This window comes from Eleginops maclovinus, chromosome 22 (assembly GCF_036324505.1).
Source record: "Eleginops maclovinus isolate JMC-PN-2008 ecotype Puerto Natales chromosome 22, JC_Emac_rtc_rv5, whole genome shotgun sequence".
Taxonomy (NCBI): Eukaryota; Metazoa; Chordata; class Actinopteri; order Perciformes; family Eleginopidae; genus Eleginops; species Eleginops maclovinus.
The window spans coordinates 23,799,266-23,826,582 of NC_086370.1; the positions used below are offsets into that span (position 1 = coordinate 23,799,266).

At 46.1% G+C, this 27,317-nt stretch overlaps 2 protein-coding genes across 8 annotated transcripts; both read right to left on the minus strand.

Moving 5' to 3' along the window:
• Positions 1–839: 839 nt before the first annotated feature.
• plekha3 (pleckstrin homology domain containing, family A (phosphoinositide binding specific) member 3) lies at positions 840–8,843 on the minus strand. Of its 6 annotated transcripts, XM_063874701.1 has the most exons (11): positions 8,600–8,843; positions 7,953–8,069; positions 7,342–7,491; positions 7,126–7,247; positions 6,792–6,896; positions 6,669–6,712; positions 5,817–5,911; positions 4,825–5,703; positions 3,701–3,772; positions 2,526–2,590; positions 840–2,114 (listed from the first exon to the last, which is right to left on the minus strand). In XM_063874701.1, exons 1-8 carry the CDS (start codon positions 8,637–8,639, stop codon positions 5,600–5,602), a joined length of 777 nt encoding a protein of 258 aa, XP_063730771.1. In that variant the 5' UTR covers positions 8,640–8,843; the 3' UTR covers positions 840–2,114; positions 2,526–2,590; positions 3,701–3,772; positions 4,825–5,599. The 6 variants fall into 6 exon arrangements, with proteins under 6 accessions (XP_063730771.1, XP_063730769.1, XP_063730770.1 ...); XM_063874702.1 differs by lacking the exons at positions 840–2,114; positions 2,526–2,590; positions 3,701–3,772; positions 4,825–5,703; positions 5,817–5,911 and adding an exon at positions 5,949–6,282; XM_063874699.1 differs by lacking the exons at positions 5,817–5,911; positions 6,669–6,712; positions 6,792–6,896; ... (2 more) ...; positions 7,953–8,069; positions 8,600–8,843 and having other exon boundaries at positions 4,825–5,592.
• Positions 8,844–9,704: 861 nt separating this feature from the next.
• LOC134858691 (pyridoxal kinase-like) lies at positions 9,705–26,200 on the minus strand. 2 transcript variants are annotated; one of them, XM_063874713.1, is made up of 11 exons: positions 25,970–26,200; positions 21,878–21,932; positions 19,833–19,937; positions 19,481–19,564; positions 19,253–19,287; positions 14,851–14,936; positions 14,697–14,742; positions 14,499–14,610; positions 13,848–13,984; positions 13,708–13,774; positions 9,705–10,046 (listed from the first exon to the last, which is right to left on the minus strand). In XM_063874713.1, the coding sequence occupies exons 1-11, from the start codon at positions 26,048–26,050 to the stop codon at positions 9,973–9,975; spliced, it is 882 nt and encodes a 293-aa protein (XP_063730783.1). In that variant the 5' UTR covers positions 26,051–26,200; the 3' UTR covers positions 9,705–9,972. The 2 variants fall into 2 exon arrangements, with proteins under 2 accessions (XP_063730783.1, XP_063730782.1); XM_063874712.1 differs by lacking the exon at positions 9,705–10,046 and adding an exon at positions 11,818–13,393.
• Positions 26,201–27,317: the final 1,117 nt, after the last annotated feature.

Consider the following 27,317-nt stretch of genomic DNA (forward strand, 5'->3'; position numbering starts at 1 on the left):
CCTCTCCTGTAGTTCTACAAGTGTTAGTGCATGTAAATGGTCTCCAGAGGCTAAATTCCCTGTGTCCCTCCAGAGGGGGACAGAGAGGGTATTTCATATTGTTTATTTTATAGATATTTAACAGGATGCTGAATGACGTAAGTTAATGACGTCAGAAATGTGGTTTTTAATCTTGTTATCCTGCATTGTAACCAAAAGTACTCCTCATAATGTGTGTGTGTGTGTGTGTGTGTGTGTGTGTGTGTGTGTGTGTGTGTGTGTGTGTGTGTGTGTGTGTGTGTGTGTGTGTGTGTGTGTGTGTGTGTGTGTGTGTGTGTGTGTGTGTGTGTGTGTGTGTGTGTGTGTGTGTGTTTGTAGGCGCAGTGGAAACACTTGGACTCAGTGGAGACATCTGGAGAGACTTATAAGCTACTGTAGGTGGAAAACACACACACACACACACACACACACACACACACACACACACACACACACACACACACCATACAAAGAGCCTCTGTGTTCTCCCTCTTCTGGAGGGGGAACAGTAACTCTTGTTCCTGGAAAACAAGACGCTGATTTTTCCTCTCAGCTAACACACAGATTTTATTCAATATCTCTTTTCATTAAACTTGAAGTCAATTAATCTCAAAGATTTATTCAATATTTAAAAAGTCTCTCCTGGGACAGCCTATCACGTACAATGTGTTGGAGCGCCAGCCAATAGGAGAGCTCCGCTTCCGGAATTTTGAGATTTTAGTCTCTGCAGACCATTGACATGCACTAACACCTATAGAACTGCAGGAGAGGGAGCCCCCAGAGAGCAGAGAGGTGAAGCAACAGGAAAGAAGACTTCCACAAACTTGACAAACTTTTTATTTTCTTTAAATTCCTGAAGTCACCCCCCCCCCCTCGTTAAGCTCTCATACATCCTAACGAGTCTAATGTGAGTAAGGGAAGAGTGAGGGGGAGAGACACGGGTACACATGCATCTGTGTGTGTGGTGCATTCAGGGCCTGCATCTGTGTGTGTGGTGCATTCAGGGCCTGCATCTGTGTGTGTGGTGCATTCAGGGCCTGCATCTGTGTGTGTGGTGCATTCAGGGCCTGCATCTGTGTGTGTGGTGCATTCAGGGCCTGCATCTGTGTGTGTGGTGCATTCAGGGCCTGCATCTGTGTGTGTGGTGCATTCAGGGCCTGCATCTGTGTGTGTGGTGCATTCAGGGCCTGCATCTGTGTGTGCGTTAGATTAAAAGGTGTGTGTGATGCATTAAAAAGTGTGTGTGGTGGATTAAAAGGTGTGTGTGGTGGATTAAAAGGTGTGTGTGATGCATTAAAAAGTGTGTGTGGTGGATTAAAAGGTGTGTGTGGTGGATTAAAAGGTGTGTGTGATGCATTAAAAGGTGTGTGTGATGCATTAAAAGGTGTGTGTGATGCATTAAAAGGTGTGTGTGATGCATTAAAAGGAGGGTACGGTGCATTAAAAGGAGGGTACGGTGCATTCAGGGCCTGCAGAGGTGCGTGAAGCATGACTGGGTGAGAAACAGGAAGTGTGTGCGGGGGGGGAGGAGGGAGGTGTTGCTGCAGAGACGGCGGCCATCTTTGGTTCCACTGAGCTCCTGCCCCCCCCCACATCTCCTCCTGCCGCCTGTGGAGGTGGGAGGAAGAGGCAGGGTCTGTTGACACCTCCAGGTGCAGGGTGGAGACGACGGTGTGAGGGTGGGGAAGCAGTGACAGAGGGGTGAGGCGGGGGGAGGAGAAGGAGGAGGGGAGGGAGGAAGATTTGACGAGCGTCTTTCTCCTCGTCTTCGTCCTGATGTCCACTTCCTGTCTCTCCACTTCCTGTCTCTCTACTTCCTGTCTCTCCACTTCCTGTCTCTCCACTTCCTGTCTCTCCACTTCCTGTCTCTCCACTTCCTGTCTCTCCACTTCCTGTCTCTCCACTTCCTCTCCCTCCTTCTCCTCCTCGGAGCTGCTGGAGGTAGAAGAGGAGGACTCACCATCGGACCCCCACTCTGGTCCCGAGTCCTCTGCGGAGGAGCTTGACTCCCCGTCTCCCCCGCCCCAGCGCAGCAGGGAGTTGGCCTTGTGGTTGTAGCAGGCAGCGCAGCGGGTTAGGGAGGGGGGGCGCAGCAGCTGGGAATGGGAGGAATGGGAAATGAAAGGATCAGAGCTCAGAGTCCCCCAGCTTCGAGGTCACACAGACTGAAAGGGTTTTATGGAAGATGGAACGGTTCGCCTACAATCCCAGTTTAAGTTCTGTGGTACTCTCAGAGTTTATAATGGGGGTGTGGGGTGGGATGTTCAGAGCGATGACATCATCATTCAGAGTGGAGAGGGGCTTTAAACCGGCTCTAAATCCCACAATATTCACTCTCTGCACATCACTGGGGAGGATTTCAGGAGCTAAATTAGTCAGGGTTGTCTCAATGCCTTCATCATATCAAACTGACGGACACATCTGTCCCAAAGGGTGAGGGGGACGAAAGCCCCCGTAGTCTCCCACGCTAGGGGAGCAGAATGGGTGATACAAAGGGTCCCGCTCACCTTGGGTTGGGTCTCTGCAGACTCCAGCTGCTGCACTGCATTCATCTCCACACCTGAGGAACCTCCTGAGGCGAGGAGGAGGAGGAGGAGGAGGAGAAGAAGAGAAGGAAGAGAAGAAGGAGGAGGGGGAGGAGGAGGAGAAGGAGGAGGAAGAGAAGGAGGAGAAGAAGGAGGAGGGGGAGGAGGAGGAGGAGGAGAAGGAGGAGGAAGAGAAGGAGGAGAAGGAGGAGAAAAAGGAGGAGAAGGAGGAGGAGGAAGACGAGGAGGAGGAGGAGGAGAAGGAGGAGGAAGAGAAGGAGGAGAAGGAGGAGAAGGAGGAGGAGGAGAAGAAGGAGGAGGAGGAAGACGAGGAGGAGGAGGAGAAGGAGGAGGAAGAGAAGGAGAAGGAGGAGAAGGAGGAGGAAGAGAAGGAGAAGGAGGAGGAGAAGAAGGAGGAGGAGAAGGAGAAGGAGGAGGAGAAGGAGGAGGAAGAGAAGGAGAAGAAGGCGGAGGAGGAAGAGAAGGAGAAGAAGGAGGAGGAGGAAGAGAAGGAGGAGGAAGAGAAGGAGAAGGAGGAGGAGAAGGAGGAGGAAGAGAAGGAGGAAGAGAAGGAGGAGAAGGAGAAGAAGGAGGAGGAGGAAGACGAGGAGGAGGAGGAGGAGGAGAAGGAGGAGGAGAAGGAGAAGGAGAAAAAGGAGAAGAAGGAGGAGGAGGAGGAGGAGAAGGAGAAGAAGGAGGAGAAGGAGAAGAAGGAGGAGGAGGAGAACAGAGGAATATGAGTTATGTTCATGAGCACCTCTGAAAACACAACCCTGTTGAATTACCTGAAATATTAAATGAACAGAAACATTTTTTCATGTTTCACTTGATCTTTTCCTTCGCTGTCTTTAAATCTTTATTATGTTTTACTTTAAAACCATCTCTTTTTGCTGCTCTCCAAATCCAAGCTATTGTTCATCATAGATACCATAATGTGAAGGCGGGAGGGATTAGAGAGAGAGAGCTCATCTGATGCATGCCACCTTTAAATGATTTACATCCTCTTCGTAATCTTTGAAAGAACTTTACCAACCAATGAAAACATCCATTCATGAAGACATTCTACAGAACTACCAGATCATCAATCATCAATCATTACTTTCTCATTTTAACTCTTTATGGTGAAGACATCTGAATACCATCTAAAGCGTACTCACCGTTTCTCTGACTGCTCCGTTCCAGGATGTGTGTGTGTGTGTGTGTTCAGGTAATGAGCTGCTGTTTTATCTCTGATGAGTACACAGGCAAACAACACACACACACACACACACACACACACACACACACACACACACACACACACACACACACACACACACACACACCCTCTGTCAACACAGCGGGATCTCCCAACGGCACGAGACAGATCTGTATTGATGGTAAATAATACAGAATAAAACCGCCGGATTTTTGGCCGTAACTCGGTTCATATTTCTGTTGACTTTAAAGGAATCGTTTGTCATTTTTCACAAACATATTTTAAACGAGAGCATCGAACCCGCTCTCATTCTGCTGATCAGAACTGATAGCTGTTAGCTTAGCATAAAGACTGTAAACAGAGGGAAACTGTTAGCCTAGCGCTATCCAACGCAAAGGAGGAACGTGCGAGGGAAATAAGAACCACAGTCTGACCGGTTTGAGTTTTATTTAAAGAACTGAACCACGTTGAGACAGGTCGGTCTGTTTTAAGCACGTCAGGCTGCTGCACATCACACCGAAAAATAAAAGCTTCACAATCACCAAGGTACCGCCGACACGTCATCAGAGCAACAGATAAAACCTTCAATCCGAAGAGCAGTGACACACACACACACACACACACACACACACACACACACACACACACACACACACACACACACACACACACACACACACACACACACACACACACAGTAATTTATTCTACCACCTTCTCTCACCTGGCTGCCGTTTCTCTAAACTGGGACTGGATGTGTCTGTATGAGTTCTAAGCTGTCTTTGTGTCTCTCCTGAAACACCTGTACATGTCCTCTCTGATACGGTGTCGAACCAGTACAGGTATTCTGGTTCTGATGGTTCCTCTTTAAACATGACATGAAACCCTTCAGGAGAAAGACTCTGCTTAAGAAAGCAAACAGATCAGTGTGTTTACCCTGTGTGTTTAAACAGCTGCACATCACAAGACCAGTGTGTGTGTGTGTGTGTGTGTGTGTGTGTGTGTGTGTGTGTGTGTGTGTGTGTGTGTGTGTGTGTGTGTGTGTGTGTGTGTGTGTGTGTGTGTGAGGCAATAACAACATACTGCAGTGCACAGGTGGCAGCAGCATCTTCAGTCTTCATCCCTGTGGAGCTGAAGACGACCTCTGTTTCTAACATCTCTTCATCAGACCTTAGGGAGAGCCGACACACTCAGAGAACCATTGACCTCCAGACCAGTGGACAGGAAGTGATGTCAAGGTTTTAGGACTCCTTGCTGCAGCTCTTTTCTGTTGCTTTGTAGTTTGGATTAATCTCTAACCCGCTTCAGAATGTGCTGAGCAGCTCCAGAGAAACACTGATGACGGCCCTGAGAGCGTTTGAGCCCTCAGGGCCACACTAAGAGGCAGCACACACACACACACACACACACACACACACACACACACACACACACACACACACACACACACACACACACACACACACACACACACACACACACACACACACACACACACACACACACACACACACACGGAGCTAATTACATCTGTGCAAACGTTGGCGTCTAAATTTCCTCAAAGTGTCCAAGTCCTTCCTCCTGCTGGGGGGGGGGGGGACATGTAGAGATGTGTGTTGAAGAAAGGCCCGGTACTGTCCGGGGGGATTTCCTGCCGAAAAACACACACACACACACACACACACACACACACACACACACACACACACACACACACTAATCCAGTGTTTCTGTACTCAGACTGCTGCAGGAAACACTGCCAATCCTTATATGGTCCTTCCTCTTTCCTCTGTGAGGGTCTGAGCATCAGGAGTCCTTCATTGTGTGTGTGTGTGTGTGTGTGTATGTGTGTGTGTGATCAGATGGAGAGGTCAGTGTCTGTGTCGGTGGGCGGGGTCTTGGCACTGCCTCCTCTCTCCTCTGGGATGGAGGACGAGTCGCCGTTCACACTGAGTGTCACACCTGCAACACACACACACACACACACACACACACACACACACACACACACAGGTGAGCTGTCTTTCTGCAGCTCAAACCTCTCTGATGCAGATCTTATCAAAAGAGTTCCTCACGCTCGGCGTCGTACACGGAGCTGTCGGAGCAGGTCCGGTTCCTGCGCTGCGACGACCTCTGACCTCCACTCACATACTCTTTCAGCACGCCTGACCTGAGGGGAAATCAGAGTGTTAAAATGCATTCTACTTTACACTATTTCACTTTAAATGTTATCTCTAATATCTGAGGGCTACAGCGGAGCAGTGTCCTTTATTTGACGGACCTTTGGACTATTTTAATGTTCAGTATTATGTGCATGCCTTTCTCTGATAGCGCTCACTGTCGCTGCTCCAGTGCACGTCCCCTGTGGGAGGAACAAAGGAGTTCTTATGTGAAGTATTATGTATGATGCATTGTTGGAGAAGCTTGAGACTGAAGGTTTATCCTGCTGGAACGACAGTAAAGGTGCTGAAATAATGGGTGTCCTGTGCAGCGCTGCCCCCTGGAGGCTGGAGGTAATTCATGCAAGCTGCCAGCTTTATTCTGAACAGAGGGGGGAAAGTAAACAGGAAATAAAGACGTTTTAATTCAGGAAAACACCACCCTGTCAGCTCTTAAAGCTCCCCTATCACCCTCCTCAGCATATTCCAGGCTTCATATACAGAGCCTGTCTCTGATTGGCTGAAACACCAAACAGATCATCCCATAACCCCCTCTGTTTCTGTTCCTAATGAGCTGATTCTGCGTCTGTAGCTTTAAATGCTAATGAGCTGCTGCTGGCCACGCCCCTCAGAGCTGATTGGTTTAAAGTAACACAATGCTCTAGCAAGGGGGTTACCTTGGTTGGTGATTGGCTAATGGTTGCACAACCCAAAGAACATAGTGACATCACAGAGTTATTGTAGTAAGAGGAGGGAGGTGTGACTGACCGGTCGAAGCTGTAGGTCCCCGGGTGACTGATGGACCTCTTCATCTGAGGGGAGACATTCAGTGACTGAGACAGAAACATTAGGTGGACACATTTGCAAATAAAGTATCTGATGTGTGCTCACCCTCTCAGGAGGTCGGAGGTCGGGGGTCAGACTCCGGTTGGCCAGCGTCATGCATTCCTCCAGGGTCCTGATGAAGGTGGTACAGGTCGCACTGAGCAGGGAGGCCTGGACAGTGGGGGTAGGGGTGGGGGGGGGGGGTTAATACACCTGTGAGGGTCAGGAAACCATGGAGACATCCCATTGGACCAGGGAGAAGCTGCCTTCAGGGACCAATGCAGAAATATGACATCCCTGAGCCTGGGACTCAATGTCTCCATTGTGATAATAAAGCTTTTGGATCCTTTGATTTAGAAAAAGACACCACCTGATTCTAAGGTCAGCAGAGAAGCGTTACCTCAGAGGTGGGCGGGTCCTCAGTGTCGGCGCTGTGCTGCGATTGGATGGTTTGGACCTGTTGGACGAGGAGGTCGCAGTACAGACGGAGCTCAGACATCTTCGTCTTCAGACAGTCTGGACCTACACACACCCCCCCCCCACACACACACACACACACACACAGTTAGGCTGTTTTTGATGAACTTCAGGTGGATTTTGTTTCAGTGGGACAGACCTTTGTGTTTGTGGCTGTCCAGAGTCCCAGCTTTGGACGACCCTAAAGCCACGAGCCAGCGCTGCCTCTCCGCTGCGTTCACCGCCCGCACGTAGAAATGCTGCTCGCCGGGGATAATCAGGTCCAGACGAGTGGCGTCTGTCGGATGAACTGAAATAGAATCAGAATCAGGTTTACTGACGAGTAGGTTCACACACGAGGAATTAGCCTTGGTGTTTTTGGTTTAAACATAAACACAGTTAAAGAAGATTCATGTAAGAGCAGGACCAAAAACAACACAATTATAAAACACTATTATACAGCAGAAGAAGACCGACAGGAAGTAAACACTAAAGGGAACAGCAGAAGAAGACAGACAGGAAGTAAACACTAAAGGGAACAGCAGAAGAAGACAGACAGGAAGTAAACACTAAAGGGAACAGCAGAAGAAGACAGACAGGAAGTAAACACTAAAGGGAACAGCAGAAGAAGACAGACAGGAAGTAAACACTAAAGGGAACAGCAGAAGACAGACAGGAAGTAAACACTAAAGGGAACCCTCATCCCAACAGTGATGTAGGGAGGAGTTCTGATTGGTTGACAGGACACAGGTGAGTCTGCTGCAGCCTCACCTTTGATCTCACACACGGACATCTTGATGGACCCTTTGCTTCCCTTGCCCACGTCGTCCTCGCTGTCATAGTAAGAGATGACTCCGCTCTGCAGCACGAACCAGCGCGGCTGCCAGCCTGAGGACAGACACACTGAGGTCAGGGGGGATTGAACTCTGCTCACCCTCTGTCTGAAACCAGAGCCCAGTCTGCTCTGATTGGTGAGCTGGCCGGCTCTTGTGATTGGTTAACCTGCTTAGAGATGTCCCGCCCCTTAGCCTGTCACGGACAATGTGTGGGAGCATAGTGTGTAAAATAAAATCGGACAGACAGACAGACTGACACACACACACACACACACACACGACCGACAGACAGACAGACAGACAGACAGACAGACAGACACACATGACACACAACACACACACACAACACACACACAGACAGACAGACAGACACACAGACACACACGACAGACAGACAGACACACAACACACACACACACGACAGACAGACAGACAGACAGACACACAACACACACACACACACAACAGACAGACAGACAGACAGACAGACAGACAGACAGACAGACAGACACACACACAGACAGACACACACACAGACAGACAGACACACAGACAGACAGTCAGACAGACAGACAGTCTCACCTGTCATGTAGTTGGTCCACTTGTAGAGAACCCCCTCCATGTTAGCCTGTTAGCTTCTCTCTCTACACAACACAGAGCCCCATCTTCAGGTCTCCGCGTGGAAACAGAGGGAGACCAGTTTGTGCTCTCTGACATCTGACTGGGAGTGTTGGTAGGATGACGTCATTCTGAGGTTTGGTTGGTGCTAAAAAGTTGATAATCTGGTTGAAGATAAAGCTAACGTGTGAGCTGTCAGCTGATGGGGGAAAAATGTCAACAATGAAGAGCGTCCCGACGGAAGCCCGCGAGGGACAATTGGCACGGAGAGCAAAAATATTCAATATATTAAATCATCTAATTATTGAAGGACTTTGACTGCTTTTGGAATATTTTGCAGTGTGATAAAAATAAACATCATTTTTTATATATTTGTATTGAATAATTGTTATCAGAAAATCTTTAAATAATAACATATTATATATAAAAAAAACTGTCAAAATAAGGAACCACACGTTTTATCACTGAATACAAACACTACAAATACATTTGATTTAAAAGGAAAACCAGCTGCTGTTTCTGACGTTACACTGTCTACTTGCTTCATGTTATAGCCATATGTAATTATTTAATCCACTTGTTTGCGAAAGTAACTTCTCTGTTGTGATTGGTCAATGTATAGATGTGCTAGCCAATAGGAGCGCTTTAACACCAATATCAATGTTAAATTAATATATTTAATTGAATTTCTCATTATTTAAGTACTTTATGAATATGAAACTGTTTCATATATTTTTGATGTAATGATTGTAATAAGAGACTCGTCTTATTTGTACCAAAAATATTTTCTCATTAATGACTAAAGGACAATTCTGTTTCACTACAAATATATATAATTATAAATAAAAAACACCGGTTTACGAAGTTAAAAGTAGCACAGCTATACTGGATAGTCATCTTGAAAACTCAGTTGTGATTGGTCAACCGCTTGGAGAAGACCCGCCCCTTAGCCTATCACGTCCGTTGCGTTGGAGCACTAGCCAATAGGAGCGCTTTTGTAAAATTCAAAACTGTATGTGAACCTTTGAACACAACTGCACACATAAATAATAACCAGATGGCTTCATCATAATTCTTCATCTCTCTTTATTGCATTAGAACATACACTTCTTATATATCTATATATATTTTATAAATGTGAATTTGTACACTACAATCTTTTATTGTAACATGTTAGAAAATACTCGTAACGCTCCAAAAACATAGCACTAAAAACATTTACCAAACCATGAGTTTATTACATTTCCTCGTTTTGTTTTTGGCCACGAGAACAGGGAGTCGAACCGTCGATCGGGATGAGAGGGGAGGACCGTGGTGCATTGTGGGAGGGGGGTCTATTACAACAGGTGCACAGAGGGTGGTGGGGGGGAAGCGTGGACAGAAAAGGGGAAACTGCTGCCGTCACCTTTACCTGCAAGAGACACATTTAGTCCTGCTGGGTTTTGTTTAATTATCAAATGTTACCAATGAAGCCAAACCACAGAAGCCTTGAAGCGTGTTTCTTCACTTCAACGTTGAAGCGCTTTTATTTTGAAAGGGAGGCTAGAACTGCAAATCAATCTTAAAGGATGTTTGTATGTCTATGGTACGGAGGCCGACAGGTGCGAACTCTTCCATCAGGAGAAACGTGCTGACAGTATAAACATCTAACACACACAAAGCGAGGCGTTAAAAAACTACAACCACTGCACAGCAGGAGGCGGAGGGGGGGAGGTGAGGCATCATGGAAACGATGAAGATTTGAAATAAAAACAGAGGAGCCGTGCAACACTGCTAAACACCACAGAATGATTGTCCTCTTGAACACACCCCCTCCTCTTTCCTTTTTTTAACCCTCAGTGTACACACACACACACACACACACACACACACACACACACACACACACACACACACACACACACACACACACACACAAAACCCTGTGACCATAAAATACATGTATATATACACACACGCACACGCACACACACACACAAACAGGTAGACCCAGTAATCAGCTGTTAGCATGTTAGCATGTTAGCTGAGTTATTGATATGAAGTCAGCGCTGCGTGTTGCTGCACAAACACACAAATCAATTTATCTGCAATGTTAAAAATGAGTTCCCCCCCCCCCCCCCCCCCCCCCCCCCATACGAGGTGCTTTAGATGACATTTGGGAATGTATAAAGAGAGTAAAGAAAACAGAGGGAATGTTTTTAGAGCTCAAAGGAAGTTAGTGTTATTATTTAAATCTTAAACGAGGCAAAGCTGAAGTTCTGAGTCATCTAGGGGCGAAAATCATTCAAAGACACTCTGATTGGTCCCTTAGCCTATCACGTACAATGTGTTGGAGCGCTAGCCAATAGGAGCGTGAGTGTTACCAAGTGATGTCACTATGATCCGGACCTTTGGGATTTTAGCCTCTGCAGACCATTTACATGCACCAACACCTAGAGACCACACTCCAGGGGAGGGAACACCACAGAAAGCAGAATATGGCCTTTTTAAAGGCCTGTCCAAAACGTGTTGAATCCCTAACGTCACGATGGAAATTCAAAAATTCAGTTCATTGTTGAAATTTCTTTGATTTTTTTGTGATTTTTACATCTTTATGTTCCAAAGAGCAGCTGAAGAAAAACTTGTTTGGAGTCCAGGTCGCTCAGAGGGTCATTTTTCACAATTTCTTGTCATTTCATAAACCAAATGCTTAATTGGTTAATTGACGATAAAGCAAAAAGACAAAAGAAACCTGCCTCAATAACTTTGGTTACAAACTCAAATAGAAACGTATTATTATCCCGTTAGAATAAATAGAAGATAAAAACCTTTAGTTTTACCTCGTTTCCTCACCCCCCCTCTGTTATGAGGATCCTAAGGCCGTGTCACAGTTTATTCCACAGAAACAACAGCAGTACAGAGAAACTCCACCCAGGACCCCCCAGCTGGGGAGGGACCGGCTGGACCGGCTGGAGCTTTCATATGTTATCCTCTGGAGACTGCATGTGGTTCAGGCTCAGTTAGCTTAACGTTGAGCCTGAACATGCAGATCAGAAATAGGGGGGGGGGGGGGGGGGGGGGGGGGTTGGTGGTTTTGCCTCAATATGTACCCAAAGAGAGCCTGAATCTGAACCAGAACCTGGATCAGGACCTGGGTCCTGCTCTCTCCTCTCTATGATCATCCACTGTGGAACCTGACTGACTCAATGCTAAGGTGGCTAATTAGCATTCATTTAGCATCCTGCAGCCGCTAACCTGTTCTTTACTTTCATCCTCAGAAAATTCATATTTCAGACTTAATTTTCAGATTTGGATTTTTTCCTCAGACCGTTCACTTTCTTCCCGGTTGAAACTTATAGCTCATCAATACTTTTCAAATGTGAATATTCTCTACTGCAGTACTGCGGTATAAAGGTCTAATTCCTGTGTTTTCTTTACGGTTTTGACAGGATCATCGTTCAATTTCCCTCATTTCCATCTGGTCTGTAAAGCGTTGGGAAAACGTTTCTTAAGGTAAGGTTTTTTAGGGAAATTAAGGAAGTTTTGAAGACAGAAAAAGGATTAAAATAGATCAGGTAGAAATAATAAATAAAGGTAACAGCCGTCAAAAACTGCTGTAATCCGGATTACATTTGACCCGCTGGTCCCACCTCTCAGTGAAGAGTGAAGAGACGCGTTGGCAACTTCTTTTTTGGGTTGTTTTGGGGCCCTTGAAAGCTTCCAGAGGCCTCCAGTAGATCCACAGCCCGGGCATCAGATGAGGGGTTCTGGGTCAACGAGGAGGCCGGTTCTGGCACCTTTCTGATCGGCTCATGATCCCTATTTTTCTTTATGCTTTGACATGAGATCTGTTCTCTACACACAATGAATATTAAACAGTTACTTATCACTACGGCGGAGCCAGAGCCGGCCCGGTGTGTCCGGTTGATATTGTGGACTTTAGTACGGTAGCATCACACAACGGTCCAACAGACAGGTCCATATCCTACAGACGGTCCAATAACAGCTACGACATCTACACACCAACTATACATTGTGCGTTTTTTTTTTCTTTGTTATGTTTTCAACGGGTTAGACTTGGTCACCATTACATCACTGCTGTTAGAGTTGGAGTGGGGGCGGGGGCAGAGCCACGGAGAGACAGTAGGTGATCAGTGAGCATATGAATCATGCTACTTCCTCCTGAGTGGCAGTAGAGAGCCATGAGCTGGAGCTGGGCTGCATGGTGTGGCATTTATATTGTGTGTTTGAGGAATAAATCATAGCCCAAAATACAAAGCCAGGCTGGGGGGTCCACTCAGTTTGATCATAGTGGATCCATGTTGCTCATTGAGCCCTCCCCTCAGTCGGATCAGGGAAATGAAGGGTTCTCTGTTGGCAGGGTGCATCAGTGCCCCCCCTCTCTCTTAATGACACACTTAAATGCTTTTATTTTGTAAAGGACTCTGAGTCGCCTTGCTCTGTCTGTCCATGGCTCTGACGGGACGGGGGGGGGGGGATGGGGGTAAGGGTCTAGGACAGGAGGGCTTACAGAGTTGAGGGTGGGGGTCTACAGGGTCACGACACTAGAGGAGTCAGTGCTGGAGTTTACAGTGATCTACTGATGTGAGAGATTTGAGTCTTACGGGGGGTGGGTGGGTGGGTGCGTGGGGGGGGGGTACTGTTAGGATATGACGGTGGCCTCCATGACTACAGCGGGGTCCTCGATGTCCGCTTTACTCTGAACCATCCTCAGCTCCAGCTGGGGGGGGCTGGGTCTCCGACCGGGACCCGCTAACTCTGAAGTGGAGGGGGGGGTACAGATCAAGTATAAACATTATAACGTATAAACTGCAGAGGGTCCGAGGACGGAATAATAAACACTTTCCAGAATTGAAACTTGACTTTATTCCAGTTTCGACTTTTTTCAGATCCTGATTTTTTCCTCATTTTGACATTTTTTGGAATTTGGACTTTTTTCCAGTTTTTGATCTCAGAGTTCAAGGATCCTACTTGTTGTATGCCCTGTAACGACATCATGTCTGAAAATGCTAAACATATATGTTTAGTTGTCTGTACATTTGAGATGTGAGTACGGAGATTATGTTCCTCACCGTGAGCGTATGAAATGGTCCTCTTGATGACGTGGTGCATCACTGAAAACGTCTTCTCACAGGCCATCTGAGAGGAGAGTCAGTTAGGTTATTATATTCAGCCTCAGAGGAAACGTGACACTGTGTCTGCGGTGCCTCACCTTCAGGTCGTTGGGGTAGTGGTGCGTCCAGGCCAGCAGCATCGCAGCAAACAGGTCTCCGGTTCCTACGAACACCGCGTCCACTTTGGGGACTTCTATCCGGACCCGCTGCGTTGTCCTGCTGCCATCCGGACGAACTGAGCAGCAAAATAAACGATACAACAAACAAACACACAGCACAACACACACACAGCACAACACACAGCACACACACACAGCACACACACAGCACAACACACACACAGCACAACACACACACAGCACAACACCACACAGCACAACACACACAGCACAACACACACAGCACACACACACAGCACAACACACACACAGCAGCTCAGAGAGGTTTCTGTTGGCTCAGATATAAAGCTGAATCAGGACTCCTACACATTGTGCCTTGGATTCAGACGGTGCATTCAAAGACAGTAAGAGGAAAACAAAGGTAAATAAATAAATATAAAACTAAAAAACTATACATTTAAAAATGTAAGAGATCGAAAACGCACAAAAATATAATATAATTTTAAAATATGTTAAAACAATTCCAAAAAATCAAAAAAATGGGTTGATGACAAATTACTATCAAAACTAAGTGGAGTATTTACGATCAGAATATATTTAATGCAATTTAAAAAGTTGCTGGTGCGGTACCGTGGCGCTGGCTGCCCAGTGACACCAGGAAGCGATCTCCCAGTCTGGAGGGGAGGTCCGATGACGTGATGACCACCGTGTCCGGGCCCATGGCGTGCAGCAGGTCCATCACCTGCAGGAACAGAGAGGAAGCCTGCAGTGAACTCTGACTCTGGACGATGATCAGGAGGACTGCAGGGTCAGAGACAGATCTCTTACCTCCACCGCGTCCTTCTCCGTGCTGATGGTTTTCCCCGTCAACAATCTGAAACACAGGCGGACACATTCTGAAGTTACTCAACAGAAAACAGAGGAGAAGAGAGATCATAAATAAAACAGGACCATCATCAGCTCCAACGGCTGCTGTACTCACTCTGCCTCAAACTGGTTGGGAGTGATGATGTCGGCCACAGGAACCACTTTGTTCTTATAGACCGGGTACAGGTTCTGAGGGACGTACTGTGGACACACACACACACACACACACACACACACACACACACACACACACACACACACACACACACACACACACACACACACACACACACACACACACACACACACACACACACACACACACACACACACACACAAAGTTCACATTATTCATTTGGATTTGTGTATTCAAATTAAATGTGAATAAATGAAGATGAAGCTAAAACTATTGATAAAAAACAAATGAATGAATTCAACTTTAAAAGTATAACGAGGACTTCCGGTGACGTCATGCTGAAACCAGCAGCCTAAAAGTTGAGCTCCGTCCAACCAAATATTAAAAACCTAACATTTACTGGAAACCCGGCAAAACCAAGTGAATCCACGATGTCTACATCTTCCAGAAATAAATCGTCAAGTCAACAGGAGACTTCGAAAGAGAAGAACGAAAATTCGAGACAAAATATGCATATTAGCAATGATATGCTAGCTCTAGCTCAGAATCGTTAATACTAGCAGAGCTAGGAAAGTTAAGATCAGAAAACCAAGAGGGACACAACCAGACCAAGCTATCCCTTACGAAGCTGGAAACATCAGTAGAAGAGCTGAAAGGTCAAATGATAAAGATAGAGAAAAGAACCACAGAGGCAGAAGATCGTATAAGTGCTGCGGGAGAAGGTATGCCTTTCAGCTAGATACGAAGATTTGCAGAACAAGACAAGACGCAACTATTTGAGGATATATCGTGTACCAGAGAATAGCGAGGGAAAAGATGTGAAGACATTTGCAAAGACGTTGATCCAGTCAGTCTTAAAACCAATGCCTGATGTGAACCTGCAAATAGAGAGAGCTCATCGCTCTCTAACAACCAGACCTACAGATCCTGATGCCACACCCAGGTCCCTAACCGTTAGGTTTGTCGACTACTCTGTTAAAGACACTATTCTTAGACAAGCATGGAGCCAAAAACTCATCTACAACAACGAGCAAATATACTTCGATCACGACTATTCCCCCGAGTTACAAAAGAAGAGAGCACAAGTGAGAGGGGTCATCAAACTAGGGCTACATGCCTCTATCCAGCACAACTAAAAGTGACCTTGAAATCCGGTGAACGGACATACCCAACGCTCACAGGTGCTCTTCCGACCCTCGCAGAGTTTAACATCCATCCACGAGTCGACGAAAGGGCGCAGATGGAAGACCAGAAGGCCCGCTACAGGTGGAACAGTGTGGGTAAGAGACGAGAGGAAAAGGTTGGAGGGCTACCAAGCGCGGATCTCAGGGCCTTCTTCAATGAAGCAGAGTGACATCGACGCAGAGGTTAAGACATATCAAGTTAAGACCTTATTTTTTTTCTCTCAATGGCTGGACGGATCTGAACTGAACTGTGCGTGAATACGCAAAATGAGCAGCAACCGTTCCACGAAGTGGACGACAGCGGCGCAAACACTTTGTGTGACCCCCACGGAGGAACCATTCTCCACCCAGGTTACATCGGGACATGGTTTATTAAAGCCAAGTTCAGGCTTATTGCAAACCAGTTGGGTATGTGGAAGTTTACAGCTTTTATTCATGGCCTCACTAGGTACTGTTTTAGTTCTTGTTTATGTCATGTTTGTTATTTTCACCTTGAGATTAATGTTGGGCTGCTATTCCATGCACGTTGCTTTTTGGTTTGGTTTATGTTAGGGAGAACAAAGAGTTGCCATATAGGGATACTAACACATCATTTACACAATCTGCAGGATATGAATAGTTTTAATTGCATTAGTTACAAAGTAAAGGGCTTGGGCAATCCAATAAAACAGAAACAAATATTTAGTCAACTTCAAAAATTACACTGTTCAATAGCAAAGATCCAAGAGACTCATTTGTCAGAAAAAGAACATCAAAAATTCAAAAGAGAATGGGTGGATCAGGTATACAGGGGAGGGGAGGGGAGGGGAGGGGAGGGGAGGGGCCATTCTTTTCAATAACGCAGTATACTTTGATCATACACAGACAGTTAGTGATAAAGAGGGTAGAGATGGTAAGAGGGACTATTGATGGTATTAAAATAACACTGCTGAATTGATACGCCCCAAACGAAGACTGTAGGCTTCTTTAAGGATATAGAACTTTACTAGCAGATAAAGCAGAGGGGACTGTATTAATAGGAGGGGATTTTAACTGCATCCTGAGACAAAGTATGGATCGGCTTCCAGCAGAAGTTGGTTCTGTATCTAGAAAGTCCTCTACTCTTCAGGCAATGATGCGTGAACTGGGCTTGGTAGATGTTTGGCGCCATTTACATCCTAGGGAGAAGGACTTCACTTTCATGTCACAGGTGCATGGCAGTTATTCTAGACTGGATTTGTTCTTGATATCTGGATCAGATCTATACAGGGCCAGTGTTTGTAAAATAGAGACAATCACCATTTCAGATCATGCCCCAGTCACCCTGAAGATCATATAGGACCTAATAAACAATTCAAATACTGGAGACTCAACGTCTCATTGCTAAATGACGAACTAACTAGAGAAGAAATACACAGATGTATCAAACTACTTTGATATAAATGATAATGGCATCTTATGGGAAGGGGCTAAAGCAGTGATGAGGGGTAACATTATTGCCATTTCTTCCAGGCTGAAAAAGAAAAGACTTGCTCAACAGGATAAATTAGAGACATTAAGAAATTAGAAACAGAACAATGTAGGAAGCAGGAAGTCCTGCAAACAATGAAAGAAACTAGACAAAAACTGGACGACCTATTAACCTACCAAACAGAGGGAGCATTGAGATTCATACATAGGAAATACTATGAAATGGGAAACAGAGCAAGCCGCTTACTGGCTTTCCAGCTGCGGAAAGCTCAATCCAGCAGGACAGTACACACAATAAAGGGCTCATGTAGTGGCAAGATATTAACACAACAACAGATATATCGGAGGCCTTTGCTACATACTATAGAAGGCTATATGAAGAGGAATCAGACCCACATAAAAATGAGAAGATTGGGTCATTTTTTGAATCAATTCAACTGGCAGAATGAACACCAGAAGAGGCAAATAGGCTGTCTGCCAATTACAGGAGAAGAGATCAGAGAAAACATCTTTGGGACTGATGTTCCCCTGGACCCTTTGTTTTTTTTACTGGACAAAACACCAGAAGATTGGTTTACTAGGGAGCAGTGCTATATGTTGCACATTTTGCTGATGATTGCGAAATAGATGATCACTATTAAGTGGATGAAACCAAGCCCCCCTACAATAGCTCAGTGGATACAAAAAGTCAGACAGGTCAAAACATGACTGCTATCCTTCAGTTAAAAGTACCTTCATTTATACGGAGATGGACACCTGTCATTCCTTACCTGAATCAAGAATGTCAATCTGACCTCTGTGTTATGTAACATTAACATGTATCTAGCCAACGTATGTGATGACTGAAGCCCGACCTTCAGGTGAGTTTGTGTTATTTTGTTCAGTGTGTGTGTTTATGTTAGGTTTGATGTTCTCAATAAAGTCATAGATTGCTAGCTATAGAGAGTTATGAGATATAACAAAGTATAACAACAAAAGGAAAAGGTCACCGTGTGACCTCTGCTCATGCTCAGTGCTTTTTTATGAATGTTTATCGTAAATGCCTCTAGACGTACAATAATGCACCATCTATTTGTCTGTGGTACTACTTTCATCTATTTGTTATATTATTATTAAAACAATTATAAAATCTAAAGTTTGTCGGAGAAATAAATATGTGATTAAAACAGCAATATAAATATAAACAATCACTTCAGAAATAAAGTCTGAAAATATATTGAGTTCAGGTGATGGTGTTGCCCAGTGACACCAGGAAGACATCTCCCAGTCTAAATCACATGAAAACATGTTCATTTGGATGTTGTTGTTGTTGTTGTTGTTGTTGTTGTTGTTGTTGTTGGTATTTACATGGGGATAAGCCACTGGTTAGTAAACACCACGACGCCACACATTATAAAAGAGGCGCTTCTGCAGGAATCACTGTGGAGCAACTCTGTGATTCAATCCACTAATCAATGAATCAATTATCCAATTAGTGGACAGCATGGTACACGTGTGCGTGGACCAGGATGCCCCCCCCCCGAATCTGACTCTGGGAGGAAGAAATGTGTGGGCTCAGCTTCTCCTCTGTTTCACGGCTCTGAATGATCAGCGCTAACGAGTCGAACACCGTGCTAATCCCCCCCCCCACACACACACACACACACTGTATATGTAAAGCTGTCAGATCACCATAATCCCATCTGTCAGTGTGAAATGAGACCTCCCACTGAAACCCCCCCAGGAGACCCCGTCACAGCTGCTCTCACCATGGATCCGTGGTCCCCGAGGACCGGGTCGCACACTGCAGACAAACAGAGACAGGAGAACAGGGTCAGGTTTCATGAGTCCTGCACCACAGGAGGCCCCCCCCCTACAAATACTGTGATATAAGTTTTTGGTCAGACCCCCCAGCCCTGCTAATGAGAACTGTGAAAGGGATGCTTTAAAAACCAGACACAGTGATCTGGAAGAGGCTCACAGCAGGGGTCTCTCACCGTACACCAGGTTGGGGTTGGCTCTCTTCAGCTCCTGGACGATATCCACCACCATCTCCAGGAAGGACGTATCCCTGGTGTACCCTGGAGACATCAATACAGTTAATATTATGGTCTGGCAGGGGCTCAGTCTGTAGGGACCTGGAGGGGTCCCAGTTCACCTGCTAGGAACTCAGCTGGACCAAGAAGTAAAACAATGTTCAACGAGTTTAAATCCTGATTCCACGAGTCAGTTTCCTGAAGCGTCATACAGCCCCACTTTGCACACCGGTTTTGCAGTGTGTGTGTGTGTGTGTGTGTGTGTGTGTGTGTGTGTGTGTGTGTGTGTGTGTGTGTGTGTGTGTGTGTGCACCTGTTAACACGTAGTCGTACTGGTGCACGTTGTTCAGCTTGATTCCTTCGTACAGGACGTGGAGCTCGTCAGCCGTCAGCACCTGGCCCCTCCAGTGAGAGTAACCTGCAGAGAGGAGGGGAAGCTGCTGACACACACACTGTACACGGCTTACACACACACACACACACACACACACACACAGTGTATATGTACACACACCTCCCCTATAGATGCTGACACACACTCCTCTATCATGGTTAGCGTTTGTCTCCTGCGGGTTCGGACCCTGATGTGTGCCGGGGGCTGCTTCTGAGTTCAGGGGGACTATGAGAACGCTGTTCCTGATCCTGCTGTTGCGGGGGTCACAGGCTGACCCCCCCACCCCCCGTGGAGGATTCGTGTTTTTTGTGCTCTCTGAGATGCAAGCTTTGTCTCTTCTGTGCACCATTAAACGTGTCCCTCTCAGAGAAGGACTGGTGGAGTTAAAACCAGTTCAGAGACCAGCTGCAGGAATCTGTCCCAGTGTGAGGAGACTGCTAATGTAACAACACGCTGCTGCACGTCTGTCTGTGTGTGTGTGTGTGTGTGTGTGTGTGTGTGTGTGTGTGTGTGTGTGTGTGTGTGTGTGTGTGTGACATGTTTGCTGCAGGCCGATGATGTCGCAGCTCCAGGTGAGTCACAGCCCAGTCACGTGGGGGTGGGAGAGAAGGGGGTCCTTGTCGCTAAGCAACAAGCCGGGAAAAAGCCAAAGGGGCTAAAAAAGAGAGATGAGCAGTCTGTGTGTGTGTGTGTGTGTGTGTGTGTGTGTGTGTGTGTGTGTGTGTGTGTGTGTGTGTGTGTGTGTGTGTGTGTGTGTGTGTAAGATAAGAGCTGCTTCTGTCGTCATCATTCACTGCTGTCGCAATTCAAGACGTCTGCTGCTGGGTCCCGCTGCTTCTCTTTAACTCCCTCCTTAATATTAAATCTCTACAATCTCCCCCTCTCGTCTCCAACACGTCACACTAAATTACACACTCTCCTTGAAGATATTGCAAATGATAAAATCCAAAACACAAGGTCCGATGAGACCGAGTCTCTGGGTTTCTGTCATAGCTGCATCTCCTCTGAACGAGACGCCTCCAAACCCTGACCCCTGCTGATCTCAGAGAGAGACATTCCTATAGTGGTCCCTGAAGGCAGCATCTCCCTGGCTCCCGCCACCACCGCTAAGCTAAAGGAGGCTAACGTTGGGCTATAGAGGAACTACAGCACGGTCACATGACTTCACATCTCCACCGCTAAGCTAAAGGAGGCTAATGTTGGGCTATAAAGGAACTACAGCACAGTCACATGACTTCACGTCTCCACCGCTAAGCTAAAGGAGGCTAATGTTGGGCTATAAAGGAACTACAGCACGGTCACATGACTTCAGGTCTCCACCGCTAAGCTAAAAGCGGCTAATGTTGGGCTATAAAGGAACTACAGCACGGTCACATGACTTCACGTCCCCACCGCTAAGCTAAAGGAGGCTAATGTTTGGCTATAAAGGAACTACAGCACGGTCACATGACTTCAGGTCTCCACCGCTAAGCTAAAGGAGGCTAACGTTGGGCTGCTTGTGTTCTGGAACTGCTTTTATTCTAAACCCCGTCACAGTGTGCTGAGCCTCAGTGAGGTATTTACTGAGAAGCAGCATCTGTGTAGATGTGTTTGTGTTCTCAGCTGATTCATGCAGGGGACATTGCTCATTCAAGGGACTGCAAATCAGATCACAATATTAGGCGTAATGTGACACTGAGGGGAGCATAATGCAAACAGAACACCAACTGCATCTTCTTCAGACCCAGATGGCAGATCGATGAAGGAGAGCCGGGTCAGATTCTGGATCCAGTTTCTCCTGCAGGAGTCACCAGCCTCACTGAACTGGGAGCCAAACGTCTCGCTAACACCTCGTCACGACACCAGCGGCTGGCACTGACTCACACACACCCACACTCACTTCACTACAACACACACACACACACACCCACACACTCACTTCACTACAACACACACACAGAAATATGCTTGTTCATGGCTCTCACCTGTATGGTTGGAGAACTGCACAGAATTGATGGAGTCCACCTCAAACCCTAAAACCTGAGGAGAGAGAGAAGGTGTCAGGAGCAGGAGAGGACTCTTTAAAGTAGAGACTCTACATACTGATATACACCTGAACATCAGCAGGAGAGGACTCTTTAAAGTAGAGACACTACATACTGATATACACCTGAACATCAGCAGGAGAGGACTCTTTAAAGTAGAGACACTACATACTGATATACACCTGAACATCAGCAGGAGAGGACTCTTTGAAGTAGAGACTCTACATACTGATATACACCTGAACATCAGCAGGAGAGGACTCTTTAAAGTAGAGACACTACATACTGATATACACCTGAACATCAGCAGGAGAGGACTCTTTAAAGTAGAGACTCTACATACTGATATACACCTGAACATCAGCAGGAGAGGACTCTTTAAAGTAGAGACACTACATACTGATATACACCTGAACATCAGCAGGAGAGGACTCTTTAAAGTAGAGACTCTACATACTGATATACACCTGAACATCAGCAGGAGAGGACTCTTTAAAGTAGAGACACTACATACTGATATACACCTGAACATCAGCAGGAGAGGACTCTTTAAAGTAGAGACGCTACATACTGATATACACCTGAACATCAGCAGGAGAGGACTCTTTAAAGTAGAGACACTACATACTGATATACACCTGAACATCAGCAGGAGAGGACTCTTTAAAGTAGAGACACTACATACTGATATACACCTGAACATCAGCAGGAGAGGACTCTTTAAAGTAGAGACACTACATACTGATATACACCTGAACATCAGCAGGAGAGGACTCTTTAAAGTAGAGACACTACATACTGATATACACCTGAACATCAGCAGGAGAGGACTCTTTAAAGTAGAGACACTACATACTGATATACACCTGAACATCAGCAGGAGAGGACTCTTTAAAGTAGAGACACTACATACTGATATACACCTGAACATCAGCAGGAGAGGACTCTTTAAAGTAGAGACACTACATACTGATATACACCTGAACATCAGCAGGAGAGGACTCTTTAAAGTAGAGACACTACATACTGATATACACCTGAACATCAGCAGGAGAGGACTCTTTAAAGTAGAGACGCTACATACTGATATACACCTGAACATCAGCAGGAGAGGACTCTTTAAAGTAGAGACACTACATACTGATATACACCTGAACATCAGCAGGAGAGGACTCTTTAAAGTAGAGACTCTACATACTGATATACACCTGAACATCAGCAGGAGAGGACTCTTTAAAGTAGAGACTCTACATACTGATATACACCTGAACATCAGCAGCAGAGGACTCTTTAAAGTAGAGACACTACATACTGATATACACCTGAACATCAGCAGGAGAGGACTCTTTAAAGTAGAGACACTACATACTGATATACACCTGAACATCAGCAGGAGAGGACTCTTTAAAGTAGAGACTCTACATACTGATATACACCTGAACATCAGCAGGAGAGGACTCTTTAAAGTGATATCTGAGTGGAGATGTGGAGCGTCTCTTTCTCTGTGTGTTTAGGGGCTACAGACAGACACAGGACAGCAGCAGGTAAGTGTTATCTGAACGTCTTCCTTCATTGGCTGAGACAGGGAGACAGAGAGAGTTCTGTTTTGTTCTGTTCGATGGACGGAGACACGAGGCTCTGACGCTGACTCCTCTCTGACCTTCAGCCAGTCTGACTGAGGAGGAGCTTCATGCTGGATGCTTTCTGAGAGATGCATGACAATACTGCTCTCCAGGATTCAGAGGGGGTCCTCCTCAGGCACAGGGGAGTCCCAGCTCCTCCATCAGGGCATCATGAATAAAAGACATTGAACTAATCACAGCTAATGTTGCAGAGAATGTTGTAAGTAAAGTTAGGAGTTTATATGTACAGAGAATCAGATTAACACACTTTAAGCTGTATTCAAGCCCCTTGAGATGAAGGGGGTCCAACAACATGTACTGGAGACACCCGGACCCTGGGAAACACTGCTATTGGTTTCAATATTTGCTGATTTGATTTCCCTTTTCACTTCAATCAGAACAATGCATATTAACAATGGACCTGCACCATGGAGTCCTCTGATGATTCTTTACTGGTCCAGACGGGCCTCTGTCAGCTGGAGATGAGCCTCAGAAGAGAGACATGCATGAAAGCCCAGCAGCCATTAGGGTAACCACAGACCCCGCCCCCCGGGGGCAGCAGGATAAAAATAGACTCTTCAGCAGGACGGCCTCAGGATCACTGCTGCTGGAAGAGATCAACACTACAACCAACAGCAGCAGCACCCTGGTCCACAAGGAGGCCATCTTTGGAGGACACACAACCCTCCGTCTGACACCAGAGCCCAGTCTGCTCTGATTGGTTAATCAATCAATCAATCAATCAATCAATCAATCAATCAATCAACCAACAAACCAACCACAGTTTATCTATAGAGCCCAATATCACACACAGACTTTACAGTTTACAGAATACCACCCCCTCTGTCCTCGGACCCTCCCAAAGAAACCCCCCGGGTTAACGGGAGAGCGACAGAGGAGGGGTCCCTCCCCCTTGACGGACAGAGCTGCAGTAGATGTTAAATTAAACAGGTAACACGTTTACAGCAGAGGGAGTCCAGAGGCTGTAAATAAGAGGAAGAGGATCCAGGTGGAGGTCAGCAGTCCTGGGGGGGCCATCAGAGAACTATGAAGGTGAGCATCAATCAGGACCACCACTCAGGAACACAGCTAAGAGATGTCTAGGTACTTTTACTAAGTCGGCATCTGAGCACTTCTCCCACCTGTCCTCACCCCAGCACACTTCCAGGTGGGGGTCATTTGATGGCAGGAAACCCTGGCACCGCTAAACACAGCAGGGGGAGGGGGGGGCAGAGACCCTGATACCAGGTGAGGACAGAACCTGGTTGAATATTTTATTATTATTATATTTTAGTTTTTTTAACTTGTGTAGTCGATGCGGAGCACATTGGAGACTTTTGCTGGGTTTATTTGTAGTTAAATGAGTGTTAAAGTACAATATGTACCTCTGAAGTATCGTGGAGCGGAATATAAAGAAGCATCAAATACTAAAGTAAAGATAACCATAACTTTCCGTCGCCCTGTTGGCCCATTACAAACAGCAACCACCTGGCTCCATTGTGGGACCCCCTCACCATGACAGGTGTGTCACCTTTAAAGAGATAGGGGTGTGACGTCATCATCGGCCATCTTTGGAGGATACTGGTATTACCTTCACCTGAGTAACTTTGCCCCTGGTTTTATACATGGCTGTAACACACAGCACCGCGGGGCTACATGTTGAACCCACTCAGGTAAATGTGTAAAGGACATCGTACAAAGTTCCTACAATCAAACACAAATCTGTCTGCAAAGCGTCTCTCTTATTACCTGGAGTTATTGCTCCGTGTCCACAGTCAAAGGGATTGTTTGCATGTGGGAAATATCAGGGCTGGAGATGTCAACGTGACGACGGGTCCTGAAGGGTTAACGGCAGAGGAGGACAGATGTGGATGGGGAACACCTGTCCTCACGTTTACCGCTTGAAGCTGTTCTCTGGGGTTTTTCCACATGTTCAGATGAACCGTTGTTTACTATGAAACCGTCCGGGGAAAAGAGCCAACACACTGCCGCCAAACAGACACGGGTTGAGGCGGGTGACTGCTTGGTATTATGATGTAATTTGCACATTTATCCACAGAAATGGCATTAACACGAGTGGGTTTATAATGTAACCCCGTGGTGCTCCTTGTGTTGTCTGGGAACAGCTGTCGGTTTCATGCCGGACATTTGAAGCTGATATTTGATTTTTTTACACATTTAAAGAAACGTTTTACGGCCTTTTTTTAATAGAACACATATTATCTCAAACAGAGACGGTTTCAGACGGAGGACCGATTTGTATTAGCATGTCATTTGCATATGTCTTCACAATAATGGCATTAACGCGAGTGGGTTTAGTGTCAGATTTTCTGGAGCAGCGTGACCGCCGGGGTCGCGTCCGAAGCGGCAGCGCGGTGTCCGAGAATGGGTGCATGCGGTTTGTATTTACCTGCAACGGGAAAGAGGCGCTCTTGTTGCCCACATACCCCCGGACTACATGGCTCTGTATGGACAGGACACGGCACTCCATGGCCGAGGAGGGGATGCAGATAGATCCGTTACTTCAACGAGGATCCCGGCAACACATCGGAGAAACAAATCACACAACCGGTTGTGAGAAGCTAAGCTAACCGAGGCTAACCCGCTGCGTGTGGCTGAGAGAGCTGGTCGTAACCATGGATGTGAGAAGAGAGAGAGGCGGGGCTCCGTTCATTCCTACGAGACTCGCTCAGTGGTGTATGAAGACAGAATGGGGAGACCGTAGAGTCACAAAGCACCCGGATGTGGGCCCACTGAGCCTGCGCAGTTGAGTTGTTGAGTAACGACACGTACATTCAGTATACACACATGAGCTAACAATAGTTTGTTGCTGTAAATATGCTACCCTGCTGCAACGATATTCTCTATTAATAATTACTGATATTAAACATGTCACTTCTCCAGAAATACAGCCAGTCCTCCAGATTGAACATGATCTCTTGTCATGTCCCCAGCGTCCCCAGTATAAGCAGGAAGAAGAAACCCTTAATGGTCCCACTTATGCATCCATGGTCCCACAGAGGGGAATGCAATTTCTACATTTGACCCATCGTAAATGACAGCTATGTATATGGATTTTATGCAAAGAATATCTTGTTTGTTTTTCATTGCATTGAAGTATTCCAGGTGTGCTCAACCCCCTTAACACTCCTGCACATATTTCATTTATTATTTTGCCATCGTATACTGTAGGTAGTTTTTTGGTATGATTTCATGTAAATACTTTTCTTTACCTTAACCTAAAATCGTTTTTATTTATTTGGCTTGTTGTTGTTTACGAATGATCTACTTCAACAGTGTTTATATAAGCACCAAATACACCAAGACACATTCCTTGTATGTGTAAACCTACTTTCTGATTCTGGAAATACAAATAAAGCAGATGTGATGAATGAATGATTGTAAAAGCTGAATGAATAAAGGAAATGGGATACAACCCGTTTTAATAACACATGCATTAACAGACGTCTCTTTCCACAATGTAAGTCAATGGGGAAAAAGTTGTTGGGCCACTGTCGTCACGGAAGCTGCAGTACCACAGTTTGACCGCTACATACATTCCAGATATGGGCTTCAACGGCCGGAGCACTCTCTCGCTCACACACACACACACACACACACACACACACACACACACACACACACACACACACACACACACACACACACACACACACACACACACACACACACACACACACACACACACACACACACGCTGGTGGTATTCTGCACAGGCAATCTGAATGACCGCCCCA

Coding starts and splice junctions, on each gene's coding strand:
- plekha3 (XM_063874697.1), bottom strand. CDS start 4,616: ATGTTTAAAGAGGAACCATCAGAACCAGAATACCTGTACTGGTTCGAC. Junction 2,591..4,465: donor TTTAGAGAAACGGCAGCCAG/GTGAGAGAAGGT, acceptor TCCTCGCCTCAG/GAGGTTCCTCAGGTGTGGAG. Junction 2,115..2,525: donor CTGCAGAGACCCAACCCAAG/GTGAGCGGGACC, acceptor TCCCATTCCCAG/CTGCTGCGCCCCCCCTCCCT.
- LOC134858691 (XM_063874712.1), bottom strand. CDS start 26,050: ATGGAGTGCCGTGTCCTGTCCATACAGAGCCATGTAGTCCGGGGGTAT. Junction 19,288..19,480: donor CAACCCCAACCTGGTGTACG/GTGAGAGACCCC, acceptor GTTTGTCTGCAG/TGTGCGACCCGGTCCTCGGG. Junction 14,611..14,696: donor CGGAGAAGGACGCGGTGGAG/GTAAGAGATCTG, acceptor CTGTTCCTGCAG/GTGATGGACCTGCTGCACGC.